At 25.2% G+C, this 23,227-nt stretch overlaps 2 protein-coding genes across 3 annotated transcripts in view; both read right to left on the bottom strand.

Annotated features, from left to right (window-relative positions):
• Positions 1-8,257, bottom strand: part of LOC117177969 (proliferation-associated protein 2G4) — a 45,863-nt gene extending 37,606 nt beyond the window's left edge. Inside the window, exon 1 of the mRNA XM_033369123.1 lies at positions 8,161-8,257. Within this exon, the coding sequence (XP_033225014.1) occupies positions 8,161-8,245 (85 nt within the window). The 5' untranslated portion in view covers positions 8,246-8,257. The remainder of the gene's footprint in view (positions 1-8,160) is intronic.
• A 9,065-nt stretch (positions 8,258-17,322) lies between these two features.
• On the bottom strand, positions 17,323-21,417 carry LOC117178131 (MICOS complex subunit MIC13 homolog QIL1). 2 transcript variants are annotated; one of them, XM_033369386.1, is made up of 3 exons: positions 21,242-21,410; positions 21,021-21,180; positions 17,323-17,602 (listed from the first exon to the last, which is right to left on the bottom strand). In XM_033369386.1, the coding sequence occupies exons 1-3, from the start codon at positions 21,295-21,297 to the stop codon at positions 17,402-17,404; spliced, it is 417 nt and encodes a 138-aa protein (XP_033225277.1). In that variant the 5' UTR covers positions 21,298-21,410; the 3' UTR covers positions 17,323-17,401. The 2 variants fall into 2 exon arrangements, with proteins under 2 accessions (XP_033225277.1, XP_033225278.1); XM_033369387.1 differs by having other exon boundaries at positions 17,328-17,602; positions 21,284-21,417.
• Between the last annotated feature and the right edge of the window lie 1,810 nt (positions 21,418-23,227).

The following is a 23,227-nucleotide window of genomic DNA, read 5'->3' as shown; positions in this document are numbered from 1 at the left end:
GAGATATATTTTTTTTAATTTCAATTTTTAATTTTATTTTCCTTTCACTCTGTCTCCAAATTGAAATTGGGTTTCAATGCTCTAAACTGAAGAATCAATCAATGAATTTAAAAAATTTTTAAATTATATAATTTCAAACAATTTTAAGCTAGAAACATTAAAAATTAAACGATTGTATTTAGTAATAAACTAAAAACTTCTTAAATTAAAAGTTAAAATATTTTAATCTGAAACAGTGTAAAAATCCTTAAAATGCTTCAAAATCTTGAAAAATCTACATATTATAAACACATTTAAAAATAATTCAGATTTTTTCTAAAATTAAAAAAAAAAGTATAACCAAATTTTTAAAAAATTTCTTAAAATGTTCCACATCAATTTTTTATAATTTTGTAAATCTTTCCAAACATTATCCTAAAATTTATTTTTTTAAATAAAAAATCATTTCAATTTTTTCCTATTTTTTAAAAACCACTTTAAAATTCTTTAAATTAAAATGTACGCTTAAACATTGAAATCTGAAATCGAAAATTTTTAAAGTGAAAGATTTTTTTTCTCTAAAAATTTGTCAAATTCCCGACAAAAAAATAAATTCATTCTCATTTCCAGGTACTTTTTATTTATAAATTTAAATATACTCACTTATTGCAAATAAATTTAAAGGAATTAAATAGAATTCAGGGCGAATTCTAAAGAATTAAAAAGAATTTAGGATGAATTCCAACTTAATTCAAATTAATTGCCACGAAAATGAAAATATTCCATAGATTTCCGTAAAAGACGAGTGAATTTAGGAAGATTCAACGGAATTCAAGAGAATTCAGGGTGAATTCTAGAAAATTAAAAAAATATATAAGGTGAATTCCGGCTGAAATAAAAATCCAAATAAATATTCTATTGATTTAAATAGGATTGCAGCGAATTAAAAAAGATTCAACAAATTTCTAAAGAATTTGAGGTGAATTCCAAATTAATTAAAATGAGTTGTAAAAAAGTTGAAAATGTTATTTATTTATTTCAAATGACAATTGATTTTAGGAAGAATTCAAGGGAATTCAATAAACTTGGATGAAATTTATATGAATTTGAAGGAACAAAATTTCTTAAAAATCTGAATATTCCATTTATTACATTAAAATTAAAACGAAAATCAAGAATAATTCACGGGAATTCAAGAGATTTTTAAGAAATTTAAAACAATTAGAGTGAACAAAGTTTAATAAAATCCAAAAATTACCATTCAATAAAGTAAAATAGGAGTAAATAGAATTCAGAACAAATTTAACAGAATTTAAGTGAACTAAAACAGGAACTTTTTTTAAATATTTTAGGCGAATTGAAATAAATTTAAAAAAATTATACGGAAAGAAATTTATAAAAAATCAAATGATTTAAAAACAATTTAAAACATTCTTAGAATTCATCAAATTTAGAGTGAACTTAGAAAAATTCAGATGAATTGCAAAGAATTAAGGGCGAATTATGAATGATTAAATAGTATACCGTGTCGATGAAATTAAAAAAATGTAAAGGCATTCAAAACATACATCATAAAAAAACTATTTAAAAAATTCAATTCGATGAACTAATAAAAATTCAAGGTGAATGTTGAAAAAATTAAAAAAATTACTTGAAGTCATTGAGTTGGAAGTGATTTTAGGAAAATTCAAAGGCATTAAAGATAATTGAGGGTAAATTTGAAGAGAGTAAAATTGAAGTGAATTTAGAAGGATTTAGGAGAATTCGAAATAACTCTTTTTTGAATTCTAAATAATTCAGGGTTAGTTCCAAATAAATTTTAATGAATTGAAACAATTTTAAAAAGTGAAAATATTCCATTGATTTCAGTAAAAATGATGTGAATTTAAAAGAATTCGAGGGAACTTGACAGAATTCGATAAAACTCAAAGACGAATTAAAAATAATTCACGGTAAATTAACAATAATTTTATATAAAAAAACAACTTCTAGATTAACAACAGTTCACTTTTGAACACTTTTAAACCAAAAAATGTAAGTTAATTGAAAAAAATAAATAAAGTGAATTAAATAAAATTCTAGTGAATTTAAAGGATTTTCAGGGTCTAAAAAAAATCATAGTGTTCGATGGTTAATTTCAAGACATTTTTATTCCAAGGAACTTTTTTTTAAACTTTCAAGTTTTTGAGAAAAACAAAGATGATCGAAAAAACCAGCTTTTGGAACATTTTTGCATTTTGTCCGCCATTTTGGAAGAAAAACCATATAGATAAAAAATTGTTTGTTAAAGTTTAAGAATTATGTGGACCAATGGTTAACGAAAATTTTAAGATATTAAAGCGTTTTATGCCTGAAAAAAAATTATAAAAATAAAAAATCAAACATTTGTCACTATTTTTGTATACAAAAACCGCCATATTTAATTTCGAAGTCAAAATATTCGAATTTTGACGACGGATTCGAATTTAGCTCATCCAAAAACATAAGGAACAGTACTTTTTATCTATTTCTTGTTTTCTTATACCCATAAATTTTGCGGTCAAACTCATGTTATAAAATTGATAGCTTTGGTCGTTAATGGGTTAAACTGATTAATTATGGAGTGAATCTAGGAAAACTTCAAGGGAATTTAAAAGAATTTGTGAAAATTCTAAAGAACTCAGCGTGATTGGAAAATTCAGTCAATTGCAAAAAAAAAAAAAAAAAAACAATTTGAAATGAAAATATTCCATTGATTTCAGTAACATTAGAATGAATTCAAAATGCATTTAAGGAATTAAAAAGAATTCGATTAAATTCATGCGAATTCCAAGATGAATGGAAAAGGATTCAAGGTTAACATCAAAGAAATTCACGCGAATTGAAAGAAATTCAAATTTTTTTAACTCATTGAATTCATTAAGTTTGTAGTCAATTAAAAGAAAATCGAAGAATTCAAAAGAATTCGGGTGAATTCTATAGAATTCAGGATGAATAAAAAGTTCCACATGAATTGAAAACAAAAAAATTAAATAAGCGCAAATATTTCATTGCTTTCAGTACGATTTGAGTGAATTTAGAATTATCCAGGGGAATTCAAAAGAATTTGATGAAAGTTATGCGAATTCAAAAATAAATTCTAATAGAATTAGAGGCGAAATAAAAAAAATCAAGTGAACTGAAAACAATTCCAAAATATTTCTAAAATGCATGGAGTTCATAAAGTATGTAGTTAATTTAGAAGGATTCAAGGGAATTCAAAATTTCAAGTAATTATGAAAATTGAAAATATTTCATTATCTTCTTTTCGTAATTTACAAAGAGGGCAAATCATTTAAGAAAAAATAAAATTTGGATATTAAACATTTTATTGCAATTTGTGTCGTTTTTCCATAAATTTAATTTATTTTAAAAAGAATTCTTTTTTTATTAGTAAGACTTTAGAATTATAAAGAATTGAAACGAGTTACAGAGAAATTATTTTAAAAATCTGAATTATGCCTTTGATTTCAGTAAATTTTGAGTTAATTTAAAAGGATTTAAGAAAGATCAAAAGAATTCTTTCTCTTTTGAGTTTTAAAGAATTCTACTTTGAATTCTAAAGAATTCTACTTTGAATTCTAAAGAATTCTACTTTGAATTCTAAAGATTTCAATTTTGACTTCTAAAAAATGCAGAGTTTATTCCAAGAAATTATAAAAAATCGAGAATATTTAATTGTTTTAGTGAAATTGGAGTGAATCTAGAAGAATTCAAGGGGATTAAAAAGAGTTCTCTTTTGATTCTAAAGTCTTCAGGGTGAATTCTAAATGAATTGCAAAAAAAAAATCATAAACGAAAATATTCCATAGATTTCAGTAAAATTTTAGGGGATTTAAGGAAATGTAAACGAATTTAGGGATATTTCTAAAGAATTCAAAAGAATTCAAGATAAGTCTAAAGGATTTAAGAAAATTCTAAAAAATTCAAATGAATTTCCTACCAATTATTTAAAAAATCCAAAATAAATAATTGATTTCAGTAAAACTGAAATGAATTCAGAAAGATTCAAGGAAATTCAAAAATATTCTACAAAAATTATTTAAAAAATAAAAATTATGCCTTAGATTTCGGTACATTTGAAGAGAATTTAGAAGGATTTAAAGAAGTTCAAAAGAATTCTCTTTTTTCTTATGCTGAATCATCAAGAATTCAAGAGAATTATAAAGAATTAAAAGAAAATTTTAAAGAATTCCAACGAATTAAACCAAAATTATTTTCAACATCCAAAATATGCAATATCCAAATATTGCAAAAATGCAGTATATTTGATTTAATTAAAATTGAAATGAATTAAAAAGGGTTTGTAGGGAATTAAAAGGGATTATCTTTTGATTCTAAAAACTTCAGAATGGATTCCAAATAAATTGCAAAACAACATTTCAAAAATGAAAATATTCTACTGATATTGGTAAAATTTGAAAGATTTAAAAGAATTCAAGGAAATTCAATAGAACCTGGGGTAAATTCTAGAGAATTTAGGGTGAATTATAAAAATGTAAACGAAATGCACAAAAATGTTTTTAAAAACCCAAAATATGCCATTGATTTCAGTCAAATTTGAGTGAATTCTAAAGGATTCAAGAAAATTTAAATGAATTCTAAACAATTCTGTGTTAATTTTAAATAAATTACAAAAAAATTTCAGAACGAAAATATTTTGTAGATTTCAGTACAATTTTAGAGGATTTAGAAGGATTCAAGTGAATTCAAAGGAAGTAAGGATCACTTCTAAAGAATTTGAGGAAGATTCAAAATAATTTAAGGTGAATTCAAACGAATTGCACAAAAATGCTTTTAAAAATTGAAAATATGACATTGTTTTCATTAAATTTTGAGTGAATTTAAAAGGATTAAAGGGGATTTAAAAAGAATTCTCTTTTAAATTCTAACGAATTGATGTCAGTAAAATTAGGAGGATTCAAGCATATTAAAAAGAATTATCTTTTGGTTCTAAAGACTTCAGGGTGAATTCAAAATAAATTGCAAACAGACTTCATAAACGAAAATATTCCATAGATTATAGTAAAGTAAATTTGATAGGATTAAAAAGGAATCAAGGGAATTCGAAAGATTTTAGGGTGAATTCTAAAGAATTTAGGATGAATTCTAAAGAATTCGAACAAATTGTACTCATAATTATTTTAAAAGTCCAAATTATGATATTGGCTTCAGTCAATTTAGAAGAATTTAGAGTGAATCCTAAAGAATTCTAAAGCATTCAAGAAAATCCTCATTATTTCTAAAGAATTGCACAAGAATCATTTTAAAAAATTCAAATTATGACATTGATTTCAGTAAATTTTGAGTGACTGTACAAGAATTTAAGGAAATTCAAAAGTATCATCTAAGTAAAATAAATCAATTTTGAGCGAATTAAAAAGGATTCAAGGGAATTCACATGCATTCTAAAGACTCCAGTGCTGTTTCCAAATAAAATGCAAACACATTTCAAAAGCGAATATAATCCTTAGATTTCAATAAGATTTGAAAGAATTTACCAGGATTTAAGGGAATTCAAATGAATATAAGGAAATTCAAAAGAATTTCGGGTGACTTCTAAAAACTTTGGGAAAATTCTAAATAGTTTAAGGTGAATTCTGAAAAATTAAAACAAATTGCACAAAAGTGTTTTTAAAAAATCAAAATAAGCCATAGATTTAAGTAAATTACGCGTAAATTTAAAAGGATTAAAGGAAATTCCAAAAGAATTATCTTGTCAATTCTAATGAATTTAGGGTCAATTCCAAATCAATTGAAAAAAATCGAGAATATTTAATTGATGCCAGTAAAATTAGAAGGATTCGAGAAAATTGAAAAGTATTCTCTTTTGGTTCTAAAGACTTCAGGGTGAATTCCGAATAAATTGCAAAAAAAAATATATATATTCCATAAATTTGAGTAAACTTTGAGAGGATTTAAAAGGACTCAATGGAATTCAAAAGAATTCTAAAAATGCAAACGAATTGCACAAAAATGTTTTAAAAGCCAAAAAAATGCCATTGACTTCAGTAAATTTTGAGAGAATTAAAAAAAATTTAAGGAAATTCAAATTAATTATAAAGAATTCAGTGCTAATTGCAAATAAATTGTAAAAAATTTCAAAAACGAAAATATTTCAGATTTCATTAAGGTTTGAGAGAATTTACAAGGATTTAAGGGAATTAAAAAGAATTTAGGGCGAATTCTAAAAAATTTGGGGAAAATTCAAAATAATTTAAGGTGAATTCTAAAGAATTCAGGCGAATTGCACAAAATTGTTTTTCAAAATTCGAAATATGCCATTTATTTCAGTAAATTTTGCGTGAATTTAAAAGAATTGAAGGAAATTCAAAAAGAATTCTCTTTTTAATTTGTAAATTCCGAATAAATTGCAAAAAAATAAATATATTCCATAAATTTGAGTAAACTTTCAAAAGATTTAAAAGGATTCAATGGAATTTAAAAGAATGTTGTGTAAATTCTTTAGAATTTAGGGTGACCTCTAAAATTGTAAACGAATTGCACAAAAATGTTTTTAAAAACCAAAAAATGCCATTGATTTCAGTAAATTTGTAGAGAATTAAAAAGGATTCAAATTAATTCGAAAGAATTCAGTGCTAATTCCAAATAATTTGTAAACAAATTTCAAAAACGAAAATATTCCACAGATTTCATTAAGATTTGAGAGAATTTACAAGGATTTAAGGGAATTAGAAAGAATTTAGGGCGAATTCTAAAAAAATTGGGGAAAATTCAAAATAATTTAAGGTGAATTCTAAAGAATTCAGACGAATTGCACAAAATTGTTTTTTAAAATTCGAAATATGCCATTTATTTCAGTAAATTTTGCGTGAATTTAAAAGGATTAAAGATAATTTAAAAAGAATTTTCTTTTCAATTCCAATGAATTTAGGGCTAATTCCAAATAAATTGAAAAAAAATCGAGAATATACCATTGATGTCAGTAAAATTAGAAGGATTCACGAAAATTACAAAGAATTCTTTTTTGATTCTAAAGAATTTTGGGTGAAATTAAAATGAATTGCGAAAACAATTTTCGAAAAAGAAAATATTCTATAGATGTTATAAAAATAAATGTGAGAGGATTTAAAAGGAATCAAGGGAATTTAGGATGAATTCTAAATAATTCAAACAAATTACAAAAAAAATTATTAAAAATGCATTGGATTTCAAGGGAATTCCAGAGAAACCAAAAGAATTTACAAATAGGTAAAGATTTTGATTCAATAGCTGTAAATATTAGGTTTCCCTGAAATAATTAATTAAAACTAAATTGATTAAAGCGATATTTGCATTTTTAAAAGTCACTGAAAATAATTGAGGAATAAAAAGTGAAAGTGAAGAACGAAAAGCGTATGTGTGGCAATAGGAGCCGTAATGACAGAATATTAGAACGTATCACAACCCTCAAATTTTCAAAACATTAAAAAAAAAGAAGATTAAAATATCAAAAATAACCTGCAATCATACAAAATTCATAAATTTGTCAACTAAATTATTTATTAGCGTTCACAAAAATTGATTGTATCTTGAAAATGAGATGAAACTCTCAAAAAATAAATCAACAAAAACGAGAAACCTAACCTATAAATCCAAAATTTTATTTAAAAAAAAAACTTTTTACGTAAAATTTGTCTGGATGAACAACAGTTAATTTTGAGCACTTTTAAACAAATAAACCGAAACAAACAAAATATTCTTCCGAAACCAGAAATCACAATTACTCACCACAAAAAAAAATTACCGAAGGAAATTGATTCCGCAAAACGAGATTTTAGGGCGCAAGAAATTGGTATGAATAAAAACGAGAATTTTGTCGAGCAAATCGTAAAATTGGAGAGCCATGCAGTCTGGAATGTCCATACAAATAAGAAGCAATCCTGCGCACAAAAATGGAAATCCTGAGCGATGAAACGCGAGGAGATAATTGGAAAATATAATGGTGAATTATAATTTGGAGGGTTTTTGGATTTTTTGGAAGTGAAACAGTCGAATTATAATCGGAGCACGCCAGCCCACATGGTAGGAGGGCCCGGCATTGGCGGGCCACATTCCATATGGCCACATGGAAAACAGAAGGATATTGGGACGATACGTGAAAGAATAGGGGTCGTTTTGAGTTTTTCGGCATTGGTAGTCAACGATAAAACGTTTTCTTACGGTTTACAATCTCGCCGGCCATTTTATACTTGGTGACAACCAAGTCTTCGGCGATGGTCTTCTCATTTTCGTCTTTGTCCGCCATGTCTTCAGCACTACTGTATGGTGATCACGTGATCGGGGGTTTAGTTTACTGAAACCTTCATAAAGGGCGCTGTGTTGTTTGCGCGGTAAAAATTGATTTTGCGCGGGAAAGTTAGAGAGATAATCAAATAGAAGCTGTCGAAATTAGAAGAAAAAAAATTAGAATTTTAGAGAACGGGTTTAAATCTTTTTCAAATTTGGACGACTGGAAAGTCCTGATAAATAACATTTTTGGAGACAGTAAAATTCCAAAATTGAAAAATTATCGAATTATTAGATTTCGGAATAATAAGATTCCCGAATTGAAAAATTTCTAAATAATAAAATTTCCGTAGTGGAAAATTTTTGAATAATAAAATTCCCGAATTGGAATTATTTTGATAGATGAACAAAAAAATATTTGTTTAAATTTGAGAATTGTCTAGTTTGTAAACATTTTATAATTTGTGAGACATATGAAAAATCCCCCCAATAAAGAATTTCCGACAGTGTTAGATTCCCTAATTAGAAAATTCCCGAATAACAACATTTCCGAAAAAAATGCCCGAATTTGAAAATTTCCGAATAATAAAATTCCCGTATTGGAAAATTTTCGAATAATAAAATTCCCGAACTGGAAATTAATTTGATAAATCCAAGAAAAAGTAATTGTTTGAATTCGGAAAATTTCTAGTTTAGATAAATTTAATAATTTCGCAATTTTCTGCGGGAAGACTGAAAAATCCCCAAAAATAACATTCTCGACACAGTTTAATTCCCAAATTGGAAAATTCCCGAATAATAAAATTCTTGAATTCGAAAATTTTCGAATAATAAAATTCCGAAATTGGAAATTAATTTAATAAATAAAAAAAATGTTTAATCTTTGAAATTCGGGAATTTTCTAGTTTGGATAAATTTTATTAATCGGCCATTTTCTGCGGAACGGCTGAAAAATCCCCGAAAATGAAATTGTCGACGCTGTTAAATTCCCAAATTGTTGAAATTCGGAAATTTTTTAGTTTGTATCAAATTTAAAATTCAGTAATTTTCTGTGGAACGACTTAAAAATCTTGAAAAATAAAATTCCCCCTACTGTTAAATTTCCGAAAAACAAAATTCCTATATAAAGAGATTTCCGAATAATAGAATTTCCGAAATAGAATATTCTCGATCAATAAAATTCCTATATTATAAAATTTTTTAGTTGAAAAATTCCAGAATCATAAAATTCTCGAATTGGAAAATTTCCGAATAATAACATTTATGTGTTGGAAAATTTATGAATAATAGAATTCCCGAGTTGGAAATTAATTGGATAAATGGAAAAAATTATTTGTTTAAATTCGGGAATTTTCTAGTTTGGATAAATTTTATAATTTCGCAATTTTCTACAGGACGACTGAAAAATCCCAAAAAACGAAATTCTCAATACAATTCAATTCGAAAATTGGAATATTTCCGAATAATAAAATTCGTGGATGGGAAAATTTCAGAATTTTAAAATTCCCGAATTGAAAAATGTCAGAATTATAAAATTCCCGAATTGGAAAATTTCCGAATAATTCGATAATTTTCTGCAGGAAGGCTGCAAAATCTTCGAAAATGAAATTCCCGATACTTTTATATTCCCAAATTGGAAAATTCCCAAATAATACAGTTTCCGAATAATTAAATTCTCGAATTGGAAAATTTTCGAATAATAAAATTCCCAAGTTGGAAATTAATTTAATTAATGCAAAAATTTAATTGTTAAAATTCGGGAATTTTCTAGTTTGGATAAATTTTATAATTTCGCAATTTTCTACAGGACGACTGAAAAATCCCAAAAAACGAAATTCTCAACACAATTCAATTCGAAAATTGGAATATTTCCAAATAATAAAATTCGTGGATGGGAAAATTTCAGAATTTTAAAATTCCCGATTTGGAAAATTTCCGAATAATATAAGTCCTCGAGTTGGAAATTAATTTGATAATGGAAAAAATTTAAAATTGCTGAAATTTTCCAGCTTGGATACATTTTATAATTCAACAATTTTCTCTGGAACGACTTCTCGAAAAATAAAATTCCGCCGACTGTTAAATTCCCGAATAACAAAATCCCCATACAATCAGATTTGCGAATAATAGAATTTCGGAAATGGAAAATTCTCGAATAACAAAATTTCAAAATTGTGAAATTTCCGATTTGAAAAAATTCGGAATAATAAAATTCCCGAATAATAAAATTCTTAAATTATAAAATTCTCGAGTTGGAAAATTCCAAGATAATAAAATTCCCGAATTCGAAAATTTACGAATAATAAGACTTCTGAATAATAAAATTCCCGAATTGGAAAATTCTCGAATATTAATGAAATTCCCGACAAGCTTATAATATTACGGAATTGAAAAATTCCCAACAAAAATTTTCCGAATATAAAAAATTAAAAATTTGTTTATGATTAACAACAAATTTTAACTGAAATATAATTTTAATTGTAATAATTTGATTAATTTAATTACAAAAGTCTAATGATATAAATTCAAGAATTTTCCAGATTGAAAATTTTATAATTCGGCCATTTTCTCTGAGATAATTGAAATATCGCGAAAAATTAAATTTTCAACACTGCTGAATTCCCGAATAATAAAATTCCCAAATAATAAAATTTTCGAATCATAAAATCCCGGTTGGGAAAATTTCAGAATAATAAAGTCCCCGAACAGTTTATCATATTAACGAATAAGAAAATTCTTGGCAGTTTATAATATTACCGAATTTGAAACTTCCCGACAGAAAATTGGGGATTTTATCAAATATCCGAAGCGTAATATTTTCAAATATTCCGCTTAATTAGTCAAATTACCGCATAAAAAATTCCTATTTTATGAAATTCTCTAGTTGGAAAATTTCCGAATAATAAAATTCCCGCATTGAAAAATATCCCGGAAAATAACATTTTCAACACTGCTGAATTCCCACTGTTTGAAATTCCCAAATATAAACAATTATACATTTTTTATAAATACTTTTTTAACTGTAACATAATTTTAATTGCCATAATTTAATTAATTTTGCAAATAAAAAAATTTAATTTTTTTTATTTCATGAATTCTATGGTTTTGATAATGTAGAATTCGGAAATTTTTGCGGGATGACTTAAAAATACTGAAAAATAAAATTCCAAAAACTCTTAAATTCCAAAATTGGAATATTTGCAAATAATAAAATTCAGGAATTGGACAAATTTCGAATAGTAAAATTTTCGAATAATAAAATTCCCGCATTGAAAAATATCCCGGAAAATAACATTTTCAACACTGCTGAATTCCCACTGTTTGAAATTCCCAAATATAAACAATTATACATTTTTTATAAATACTTTTTTAACTGTAACATAATTTTAATTGCCATAATTTAATTAATTTGACAAATAAAAAAATTTAATTTTTTTATTTCATGAATTTTATGGTTTTGATAATTTAGAATTCGGAAATTTTTTGCGGGATGACTTAAAAATACTGAAAAATAAAATTCCCAAAACTCTTAAATTCCAAAATTGGAATATTTGCAAATAATAAAATTCACGAATTGGACAAATTTCGAATAGTAAAATTTCAGAATAATAAAATTCCCGAACAGTTTATAATATTACCGAATTTGATAATTCCCAAATAATAAATTCTCCGACAGAAAATTGCCGAATTATAAAATATCCGAACTCGAAAATTTCCGAATTACAAAACTCTTGCATTTAAACAACTCAATTTATTTAAATATTATTTATTTAAAATACCACAATCGAATATTTTGTTGAAAAATTATTTTTAACGTTTAGAGTTTCTAAAATTATTATTGTTATTAATTTTTATTGTTTATATCCGGTAACTTTCTAATTCGTATATTTAATAATTCGGCAATTTTCAGTCAGGAATTTTATTATTCCAGATTTTTTCGATTCGGTAATATTATAAACTGCTCGGGAATTTTATTATTCAGGAATTTTATTATCGAGGAATTTAATTATTCAGAAATTTTTTAATTCGGAAATTTTATTATTTGGAAATTTTATTAGTCGGGAATTCAGCAGTGTTGAAAATTTAATATTTCGCGATTTTTCAATTATCCCAGAGATTCGCTAATTTTTTAAATCCGAAATTTTATTATTCGGAAATTTCATTATTCGGTAATATTATGAACTGTTCGGGAATATTGTATTATTCCGGAATATTTTAATTCGGGAATTCTATTATTAGGCGATTTTCTAATTCGGGAATCTTATTATTTCAGAATTTTATTATTTAGGAATTTTTTAATTCGGGAATTTTATTATTCGTAAATTTTCTAATTCGGGAATCTCATTAACTGGAATTTTTATTATGCGGGAATTTTCAAATTCGGTAATATCATAAACTATTAAGGAATTTTATTGTTCGGGAAAATTATTACTTGGAAAATTTGTTATTCGGGAATTTTTCAATTCGGGAATATAATTGTTTGGAAATTTTATTGTTCAGGAATTTCATTATTCGGAAAGTTTCCAATTCTGTAATGAATTTTCTGTCCAATTAATGTAGTGAATCAAAATTTCGAAATACGTGAGATTCGTTTATGATAAAATTTGTTTTTGAATATTTCTTAACATTATTGATAAAAGAGAAAATTTTAATTGTAAATGTTTGTGATTATTTTGGTAATTCACTGGTAAAAAATTTTCTGGTAAAAAAAATTCACAGTAAGTACACAGATTTCAAAATTTTTGAACAATGTGAAGATTTAAAGAAATTTTTAAATAAAATTACGAAGCTTTTAAGGTTTTTGAGAAATTTAAGATAATAACATGTTCTGTTAAGATTCAATTGATTTATATTGATGAAAATTCGTTTATTTTGTTCTGTTTGTAGAAAATTTATTTATTTAACTGAAAATTTAACTATTTGGTTGGAAATTCATGCTTTTGTTAGAAATTCTACTTTTTTCACAGAATTAATATCTTTTATATGAAAATTTAATAACTTAGTTAAAAGTTTAAATTATACTTCGTTTAAAATTCATTTTTTTGTTTAAAATTATTTTTTTCAAATGAACATTTAAATATTCCAGTTTTGAGTGAAAATTTATCTTTTTTTGTTTAAATTTTAACGATTTGGATAAAAATTCATTTTTTCTTTGTTTAACATCAATTTTTCTAACTGACAATTTAACTATTCCATTTTTGGTAGTAAGCTGATCTTTTTTAGCTAAAGATTCAACTATTTATTTAAAAATTCATGCATTTTCTTAAAAATTCGTCATTTTTTTTCATCAATAATTTTTTTTTAATCGGATGCGCAATTTGTTTTTAATTATAAAAATAATAAAATGAAAATACATTTGTTTCAATACAAATGCATATTAGCGAAGGAGCTTTAACAAAAGAGAATTCACAATCAACAAATGAGGGAGAAAGAAAATAAACTCCACTGAATTCTTCAATTTTCAAGCCAAAAAGACGAATTTTTTACAAAAAAAAGCTATTTTTCACCTAAATAGTTCAACTTTCTTCCAAAACAGTTGAACTTTTAAGAATTTTTTTTATTCAAATTGATTTTTTTTTCACCTAAAATTTAACTATGCCATTTTTGGTTGAAAATTTAACTATTTGGCAACATTTTTATGTCTTTTGTTGAATCTATCCATCAAGATGATAAAATTTATTTCTGAATGCTTCTAAATATTATTGATAAAACAATAATTTTTAATTACAAATATTTTTTTATTTTTTCAAAATTCAAAACTGTTGAGGGAAACTTTGAATTATTTCAAAAGCTACTGCACAGTTTTCAAAATTTTGAGAACATTTCAAAATGTTTGTAACAAAAAGCTTATTTTCGACGATTTCAAAATAAAATTACGAAGCTTTTTAAGAATTTTAAAAAGTTTTAATATTATAACATTTTTCTGTTCAGATTCCAGGAAAAATTTAAATTGATTATTTTGAAAAATTTATTTGAAGAAAATATTTATAAAGATTTTAAAACATTTCAAGTAATTTCTCAAATTTTCGACAAATAATGTTTAAATGTTTAAAATAATTTCGAAGCAAAATTTAAAAATTTTTTTCATTTGGCAGAAAATTCATAGGTTTTTCATTAAAATTACAACCATTTGGTTTAAAATTTAAATCTTTTTTGGTCGAGGCTGAATTCCCAAAACAAAAAAAAATTAATTTGCAACCAAAAACGGAATAATGAACTTTTCAGATAACACAGTTAATTTTTAACCGAAATAAAAAATGCATTTTCAACTAAATAATTCAGTTTTGGAGCAAAGATATGAATTTTAAACTAAAATGATAAGTCTTCAACAAAGGATTTTCAACGAAATATAAGCCAAACTTTTTACCTTGTAATTGAATTTTCAGATAAGTGCTTAATTTGCAAACAAATAGTTGAATTTTTAAATCAAAAATATCAGCCCACAACCAAAAATAGAATAGTCAAATTTTTAGTTAAAAAATTGAAATTGTTGAATTTTCAACAGAAAATATAAGATTTTAAACAAAAAGGTAATAGTTAAAGTTTTAGTTAAAAAATTTTATTTTTAACTAAAACAGAAAAGATTTTTCAAAACAACATTTCTACAAAAAATGACGAATGATAACGAAATATATGTGTGCTTAACCAAATAGTTGAATTTTTAACAAAGATCAGCTTGAATCCAAAAATTGAATAATTCAATTTTGAGTTTAACTTCGAAATAGTTCAATTTTCTAAGAAAAAGATGTATTTTTAATCAAGAAAATTATTTTTCTACTCCCTGAAATCCTGTAATATTTCTAATTCTCAGAAATCCTTGAATATTCAGAATTCTATGAAATCCTAGAATATTCGGAATTCTCGGAAATGCTTGAATATTCAAAACTCTTTTAAATTCGCTCATGTAGTTGAATATTCGGAATTCTCTGAAATCATTGAATATTTGCAATTCTCGGAAATCCTGAAATATTTGGAATTCTCTGAAATCCCCGAATTCTCAGAAATCTTTGAATATTCGGGTTTCTCTGAAATCCGTTAAATACTTTAAAATCCCTGAAATGCTGGAATATTTCGAATTGTATGAAATGCTGCAATATTTGAAATTCTCAGAAATCCTTAAATATTCGGAATCCTCTAAAATCCTAAAATTATTCGGTATTCTCTAAAATCTCTGAAATTCCTGAATAATCGATATCCTCTGAAATCCTGGAATATTCCAAATTCTATGAAATGCTGGATTATTTGGAATTCTCAGAACTCCTTGAATATTCAGAATTATCGGAAATCCTGAAATATTTGAAATTCTCGGAAGTCCCTGAATTCTCAGAAATATATGAATATTCGGAATTCTTTGAAATTCTGTAATATTTGGAATTCTGGTATATTCGGAATTATCTGAAATCCGTGACTTTGAAATCTCTAAAATCCTGGAATATTTTTAATTATATGAAATGCTGCAATATTTGGAATTCTCAGAAATCCTTAAATTCTCGGACACTTCTGAAATCCTAAAATTTTTCGGTATTCTCTCAAATCTCTGAAATTCTTTGAAATCCTTAAATATTCGAAATTCTCTGAAATCCTGGAATATTCCGAATTCTATGAAATGCTGGAATATTTCAAATTCTCAGAAATCCTTGAATATTCGGAATTCTCTCAGATCTTTGGAATTCTCAGAAAACCTTGAATATTTAGAATTCTCTGAAATTTTTTAATATCCCTGAAATATTTGGAATTCTCATAAATCCTTGAATATTCGGCTTTCTACGAAATCACTAAAATCCTAGAATATTCAGAGCATTCGGAAATCCTTCAATATTCGGAACTTTTATAAATTCGCTGATATTTTTGAATAATCGGAATTCTCTGAAATTCTTGAATGTTCAGAATTCTCTGAAATTCTTTGAAATCAAGGAATATTTCAAATTCTTTGAAATCCTTAAATGTTCCAAATTCTATGAAATCCTAGAATATTTAGAATTTTTATAAATTCTTGAATTCTTATAAATTTTTGAATAGTCGAAATTCTTTAATATCTTTGAATATTTGGAATTCCCAGGAATTTTCTGAAATCCTTGAATTTTCGGAATTTTTTGAAATCCCTTAATATCTTTGTAATCCTGGAATATTTAAAATTCACAAAGATCCTTGAATATTCGGAATTCTTTAAAAACTATTTAAAATCCTGTAATATTTGCAATTCTCAGATATCCTTCAATATTTGGAATTCTCTGAAATCCTGGAATATTCGGAATTCTCTGAAACCCCTAAAATTCCTAAACTTTCGGAATTCTATAAAATCCCTAAATATTTTGAATCTTCTTAAATACTTGAATATTCGGAATTCTCTGAAATTCTTTAATATCTCTGCAACCCTATAATATTTGCAACTCTCATAAATCCTTAAATATTCGGAATTCTCCGCAAACCTTGAATATTCGGATATTTGGAATTCTATGAAATCCCTGAATATTCGGAATTCTCTGAAATCCTTGAATTTTCTGAATTCGCTGAAACGCCTGAAATTCTTAGAAATCCTGGAATATTCGGAATTCTGTAATATCTCTGCAATCCTATAATATTTGCAACTCTCATAAATCCTTGAATATTCGAAATTCAATGCAATCCTATAATATTTAAAATTCTCATAAATCCTTGAGTATTCGGAATTCTCGGAAATCCATGAACATTTGGAATTCTCTGAAACCCCTGAAATTATTTGAAGTCCCTGAAATCCTTCAATATTTGTTATTCTCAGAAATCCTTGTATATTTGTTATTCTCAGAAATCCTTGTATATTCAGAATTCTCAGAAATCCTTGTATATTCAGAATTCTATGAAATCCTTGAATTTTCCGAATTCTCTGAAGGCCCTGAAATTCTTTGTAGTCACTGAAATCCTGTAATATTTGTAATTCTCAGAAATCCTTGAATATTTAGAATTCTATGAAATCCTAGAATATTTGGAATTATCTGAAATCCTTGAATATTCGAAATTCTCTTAAATCCCTGAAATTCGCTGATATCCCTTAAATCCTTGAATATTCTGAATAAAATTGAAACCTTTTGTAAAGACAATAACAAATAAATAATTTTTTAAACAACTAGAATTTATTTACACACATAAATAATCTACAGAGCAATATCGCTAACAATTCGAAATCAGACCGTAAACACTACTGTGTTTTATTAGTGACTGAGTCACTCTTCACACTCCCGAAAGCCTCCTTAATTGCTGGAATCTCTAAAATCTTATTGACTCCATTCGAAGTGTGTGTAGGCAGTTCATAAATAAATTTCATGCTGGTCATCACACCCTTATTCCAGGAGTTTCTCAAAACATCGGAAATATCGGTTGTACTCGGCAGGTCTGGAATCTAACCAATTTTTATACTATCAAAAGTTCAAACATATTCAACAAATATTTCGAATTTTCACGGTTTCCACAGACTAATCAAAATTTATGAATGTTTGACTAAGGAAAATAGATTTTCAAACAAGAATGTAATAGTTACATTTTTAGTTAAAAAAATTTATTTTCAATTGATAAAAAAGGAACTTTCAACAACATACTTAAATTTCCAAGCAAAAAAAATAATTTTCACGAAAATACACGAATGTTTGACTAAAAAAAAAATAAACTTTTAAACAATAATGGAATAGTTCAATTTTTATTACAAAAATATAAAATTTCAACTGATAAAAACGAAATTTCAACCAAATATTTAAATTTGTAAGCAAAGAAATAAAGTTTCAACCAAAAGGATTAATTATTCACCAAGGAGATTAATATTCTACTACGAAACATGAATTTTCAACTCAAAATGAAGTAGTTATATTTATATATAAAAAAATGTTTTTTAACCATAAAAAAAGATTTTTTCAACAAAATAGTTTAATTTTTAACCAAGAAAATGAATATTCAACTAATATGAGGAATCTTTGATAAAAAAATTAATTTCGCATCAACAAAGATTAATTTTCTACCAAAAAGTCGAATTTTCAACTAAAAAAAAAAACATTTTGAACTTAAAAATGGAAGTTATATTTTCAGTTAAAATCTTAATTTTTAACAACAACAAAATACAATTTTCAACAAATACTTAAATTTTTAAGTAAAGAAAATAATTTTCAAGAAAATGAATAAAGGGTTAACTAAAAAAAAATTTTTAAGAAGAATGGAATAGTTAAATTTTTAATTAAAAAAATATATTTCAAACTGATATAATATTCTACCACGAAAGATAAATTTTCAACAAAATACTTAAATTTTTAAGCAAGGAAATACATTTTTAACTTTAAAATAATGAATTTTCAACTACAGTGAACAATTTTCAACTAAAAATGGAAATTATATTAGTTCAAAAATTAATTCTTAATAAAAAAAATATATAATTTTGAACAAAATAGTTAAATTTTTAATAAAAAAATTACTAAAAATTGCAACTGATAAAAACGAAATTTTAACAAAATATTTAAATTTTTAAGCAAAGAAATAAAGTTTCAACCAAAAAGATTAATTTTTCACCATAAATGTTTGACTAAGAAAAATAAATTTTAAATTATGGAATAATTCCATTTTTAGCAATAAAAATAAATAAAAACATTTTCTGCTGATGAAAACGCACTTTCAACAAAATAATCAAATTTGCAAACAAAGGAATCCATTTTTAATTTTAAAATAATGAATTTTGAATTAAAAATTTCAATTTTAAACCAAATAGTTAAATTCTGAATCAAAAAGGCGAATTTTCAACCAGGAAGATAATTTTTTACGAAAAAAAGATAAATTTTCAACTCAAAATGTCATTTTGCAACAAATTTTTAAACAAAATAGTTGAATTTTTAACGAAGGAAATGAATATTCAACTAATATGAGGAATCTTTGATAAAAAAAATATATTTCCAACCAAGAAGATTAATTTTCTACCAAAAAAAAAACGAACTTTCAACAAAATACATGAGTTTTCAGCTAAAAACAAAAAATTTTTATGTTAAAAATGGAAGTTATATTTTCAGTTAAAAAATTAGTTTTTAACAAAAAAAGAAAATACAATTTTCAACAAAATAGTTAAATTTTTAACCAGAGAAAATAAATAAATGTTTGACTAAGAAAAATAAATTTAAAAAAAGAATGGAATAGTTACATTTTTAACTAAAAAATGCACGAATGTCTGACTAAAAAAAATAAATTTTCAAACACGAATATACTAGTTAAAGTTTTATAAAATAAAATAAAAAAATTTCAACTGATAAAAACGAAATTTTAAGAAAATATTAAAATTTTTAAGCAAAGAAATGCATTTTTAACTTTTAAATAATGAATTTTTTATTGAAAATTTCAAATTTGAACAAAACAATTAAATTTTTAACAAAAGAAATTAATTTTCAAGAAAATAAATAAATGTTTGACTAAGAAAAATAAATTTTAAAGAAGAATAGAATAGTTAAATTTTTAACTAAAAAAATATATTTTGAAGTGATAAAAACTAACTTTTAACCAAATAATTAAATTTTTAAGCGATGAAAATAATTTTTACGAAAATGCATAAATGTTTGTTTAAGAAAAATAAATTTTCAAACAAGAATGGAATAGTTAAATCTTTAATAATAAAAAAAATATATAAACCGATAAAAACAAAATTTCAACAAAATATTTAAATTTTTAAGCAAAGATGCATTTTTAACTTTAAAATAATTAATTTTCAACTGAAAATGAACAATTTTCAACTAAAAATGGTAGATATATTTTCAGCTAAAAAATTAATTCTTAATGAAGAAAAAAATTATAATAATTTTTAACAAAATACTTAAATTTTTCAGCAAAGAAATGCATTTTAAATTTAAATCAATGAATTTTTGATTGAAAATGTTAATTTTCAACTAAAATTTATGAATATAAATATTATAAATAATTTTCAAGAAAATAAATCAATGTTTGACTAAGAAAAATAAATTTTAATGAAGAATGGAATAGGTAAATGTTTAGTTAAAAAAATGTACTTTGAACCGATAAAAGCGAACCTTTAACAAATTAGTTAAATTTGTAAGCCAAGAAAATAAATTTCACGAAAATGCATGAATTTTTGACTAAGAAAAATAATGTTTTAAACAAGAATGTATTAGTTAAATTTTTAATTTAAAACAAAATATTTTCTACTGATAAAAACGCACTTTCAACAAAATAATTAAATTTTTAAGCAAAGAAATGCATTTTTAACTTTAAAATAATGAATTTTTTATTGAAAATTTCAACTTTGAACCAAATAATTGAATTCTTCATGAAAAAGACGAATTTTCGACCAAGAAGATTAATTTTCTACGGAAAAGACGAATTTTCAACTAAAAATGGAAGTTATATTTTCAGTTAAAAAATTAATTCTTAATAAAAAAATATAATTTTGAATAAAATAGTTAAATTTGTAACCAAATAAAATAATTTTCAAAAAAATACTTAAATTTTTGACTAAGAAAAATAAATTTAGAAAAAGAATGAAATTTTTAATTAAAAAAATATATATTTTCTACTGATAAAAACAAACTTTCAACAAAATATTTACATTTTTAATCAAAGAAAATTATTTTCAGGAAATACATGAATGCTTGACTAAGAAAAATAAATTTTCGAAAAAGAATCCAATAGTTAAATTTTTAATAAAAGACAAAATATTTACTGATAAAAACGAAATTTCAACAAAATATTTAAATTTTCTACCAAAGAAATTAAATTTTTAAAAAATAATAAATTTCATCAAGACTAACCGGGAAGAAACTGTCAAAAATGCAATTTTTTACCTCGTTTATAACCCCTTTTGGCACATTTTCTTTCACAAAAGGTGCAACTTTATTGTAGATTTTTCCATAGATTTTCACACTTTCTTCTGGCTTTGACCAGAGGCCTTCCTGGATTGTGAAATAAACCAAACCACCAGCTACGGTTGTCTTGAGCGCAAATCTGTAAACATAACCTCACTTTATGCACAGATTCGCGAAGAGAAATCATCGCATGCAAATACCGTGACAAGTCCACTTCTTTCTTTTTCAGATAAGGTACTAACCGCAGCAAACCCATTTTTTACTATATTTTATAAAGTGCTTTTGTTTAAAGGTCTTTTAAATTGTCACTAAACCGAACAGAAATCTTCTCTTCTTTCCGAATATCCCGTCTTCGTTCGTTGATCTCCGTCAATTTTCGTGTCGTTTCGAAAATTGAGATCTGTAGTAACTTCCGGTTGTCAGAATAATGACTGATTCAAAATGTTTTTAAACAAAAAAGCTACTGGGCGAAAGAATTTAGGCCTGATTAAATGTTTTCAAATATTAAAGCATTCTTATCATTTTTAAATGATTTTTAAGTGAGAAATTCTTCAATCTTGAAAGTAGCCTCATGTCTCTTTTCTGGAGGACTGTGGAAAATCTTTGTTGTTACGTTAAGGGCATGTGACACAGCTAAATATCTATATTACCGCCCTCACTTTATGAGTTCACTCAAAAATATCTTTGGTTCACTGAATCTTTTTTTGAACCTAAGAACTTTTTTTGTAAATAAAATATTTAGCTGAAACTTTGGAAAATGTATTAGAGTATGTGACGTCCAACTCGGATGTCGACAATTTATAATTTAGTTTTGATAGTCGATAAGGAAGAATTTAACGTTATCTATGTCGCGGTAAATTTAAAATGTTGTTAATTCCTTTTCTATATTGTTCACTATTCGAGTTCGTTGCTGTCTTAGAACATAAGTTGTTCCCCTGGAAATAAATACAAAGGAAAAACAAAGGGTTCACACGAATAAAACACTTGTTAATTTCACTTTTGGGAACACTGGTTGTATTTAGCTTGCACAAGTTAGGTTGTAATGAAATAAATTTCGACGAATCACAATTTCACATGTTATCCATATTTTGAGTCACACACTCATAATGTTTAAACGACAAACCGAAATTAGTTTTATTATTTTATTATTTGTCTCTTTTTATATTCTCGATATCTAGTTTTAAAGATCACAATAATAATGGTAAAAATATGGAAATGCGAGTTTAAACTCGCAAAATGATTTTTGCGGAGGTCCGAAATCGATTTTTGTTCGAGAGAAAAATCTAGATCTAACTAAAAAACGGCGCGGAGCTGGTTTTATATGGCTAGGCCACGCCTAGGAAAAATTGGGCTAGCCTATCATGGGTCATAAAATTGAATTTAGTAAAGAACTAAGCCAATCGCAATTTAGGAAGGAAAGTTTGCCCACGCTCTTATTACGCAAGAAAACCGGTTTAAAAAGGGTTATGTATGGGAGGGGATAATAGTGTAGAAAAGAAGAGTTTCCAGGAAAAACGATAAAAATCTTATTTGGACCACCCTTTGTTAAGTGATTTTAAAAGGGCAATTGGGCATGTCAATTTTGGTTTGACATTTGGCTTTCAGATGTCGATTTGTTGGGGCGTAAGTGGAGACGTTCCCTAAGTCATAAATATTGGAATATGAGCACTGGGGTGTTATCTGGTGACTCGATTTTCTGCTGTTGATTACATGTGTTTTGTAGACAATAGGACCCTTTTTTTTTGTTCCTTCGGTTTATGAGAAAGGGCCTGGAGCCTTCATAAAAAATGCCATAAAAGGAGGTTCAAGTTACGTTTTATAGCTTAGGGTCTTGGGAAAATGGTCTTTTCAACTTTACGTGCTTGTATCTTAATATCTCCAGAAGTCCTGTGATTTAGATTTCTTTAAGTGTTTACTTAAAGAGATCAAAAAAAAAGGAAAGGAAAGAGGCAATTTACCACTTTGGGAATTTGGCTTCATAGTTTTCAAACATCTGGAAGTTTATTTCGTGGGAATTTGATTTTAATGCATTTTCTATTTTTGGTAAAAGGTTTTTCTTTTATTTAGGCATAAAGTGTCCTTGTGAACATAAGTATTTATGATTATGGGGTCCTCTTTTGCTTTCTTTTCCAATTTACGTTTTATTTATTTAATTTATTCATTGTGTTTTCATTTTACTGTTTTCG

Source organism: Belonocnema kinseyi, chromosome 8, assembly GCF_010883055.1.
Source record: "Belonocnema kinseyi isolate 2016_QV_RU_SX_M_011 chromosome 8, B_treatae_v1, whole genome shotgun sequence".
Lineage (NCBI taxonomy): Eukaryota > Metazoa > Arthropoda > Insecta > Hymenoptera > Cynipidae > Belonocnema > Belonocnema kinseyi.
The sequence above is the reverse complement of the archived record's forward strand: the minus strand, read 5'-3'. Positions and strand labels throughout refer to the sequence as shown.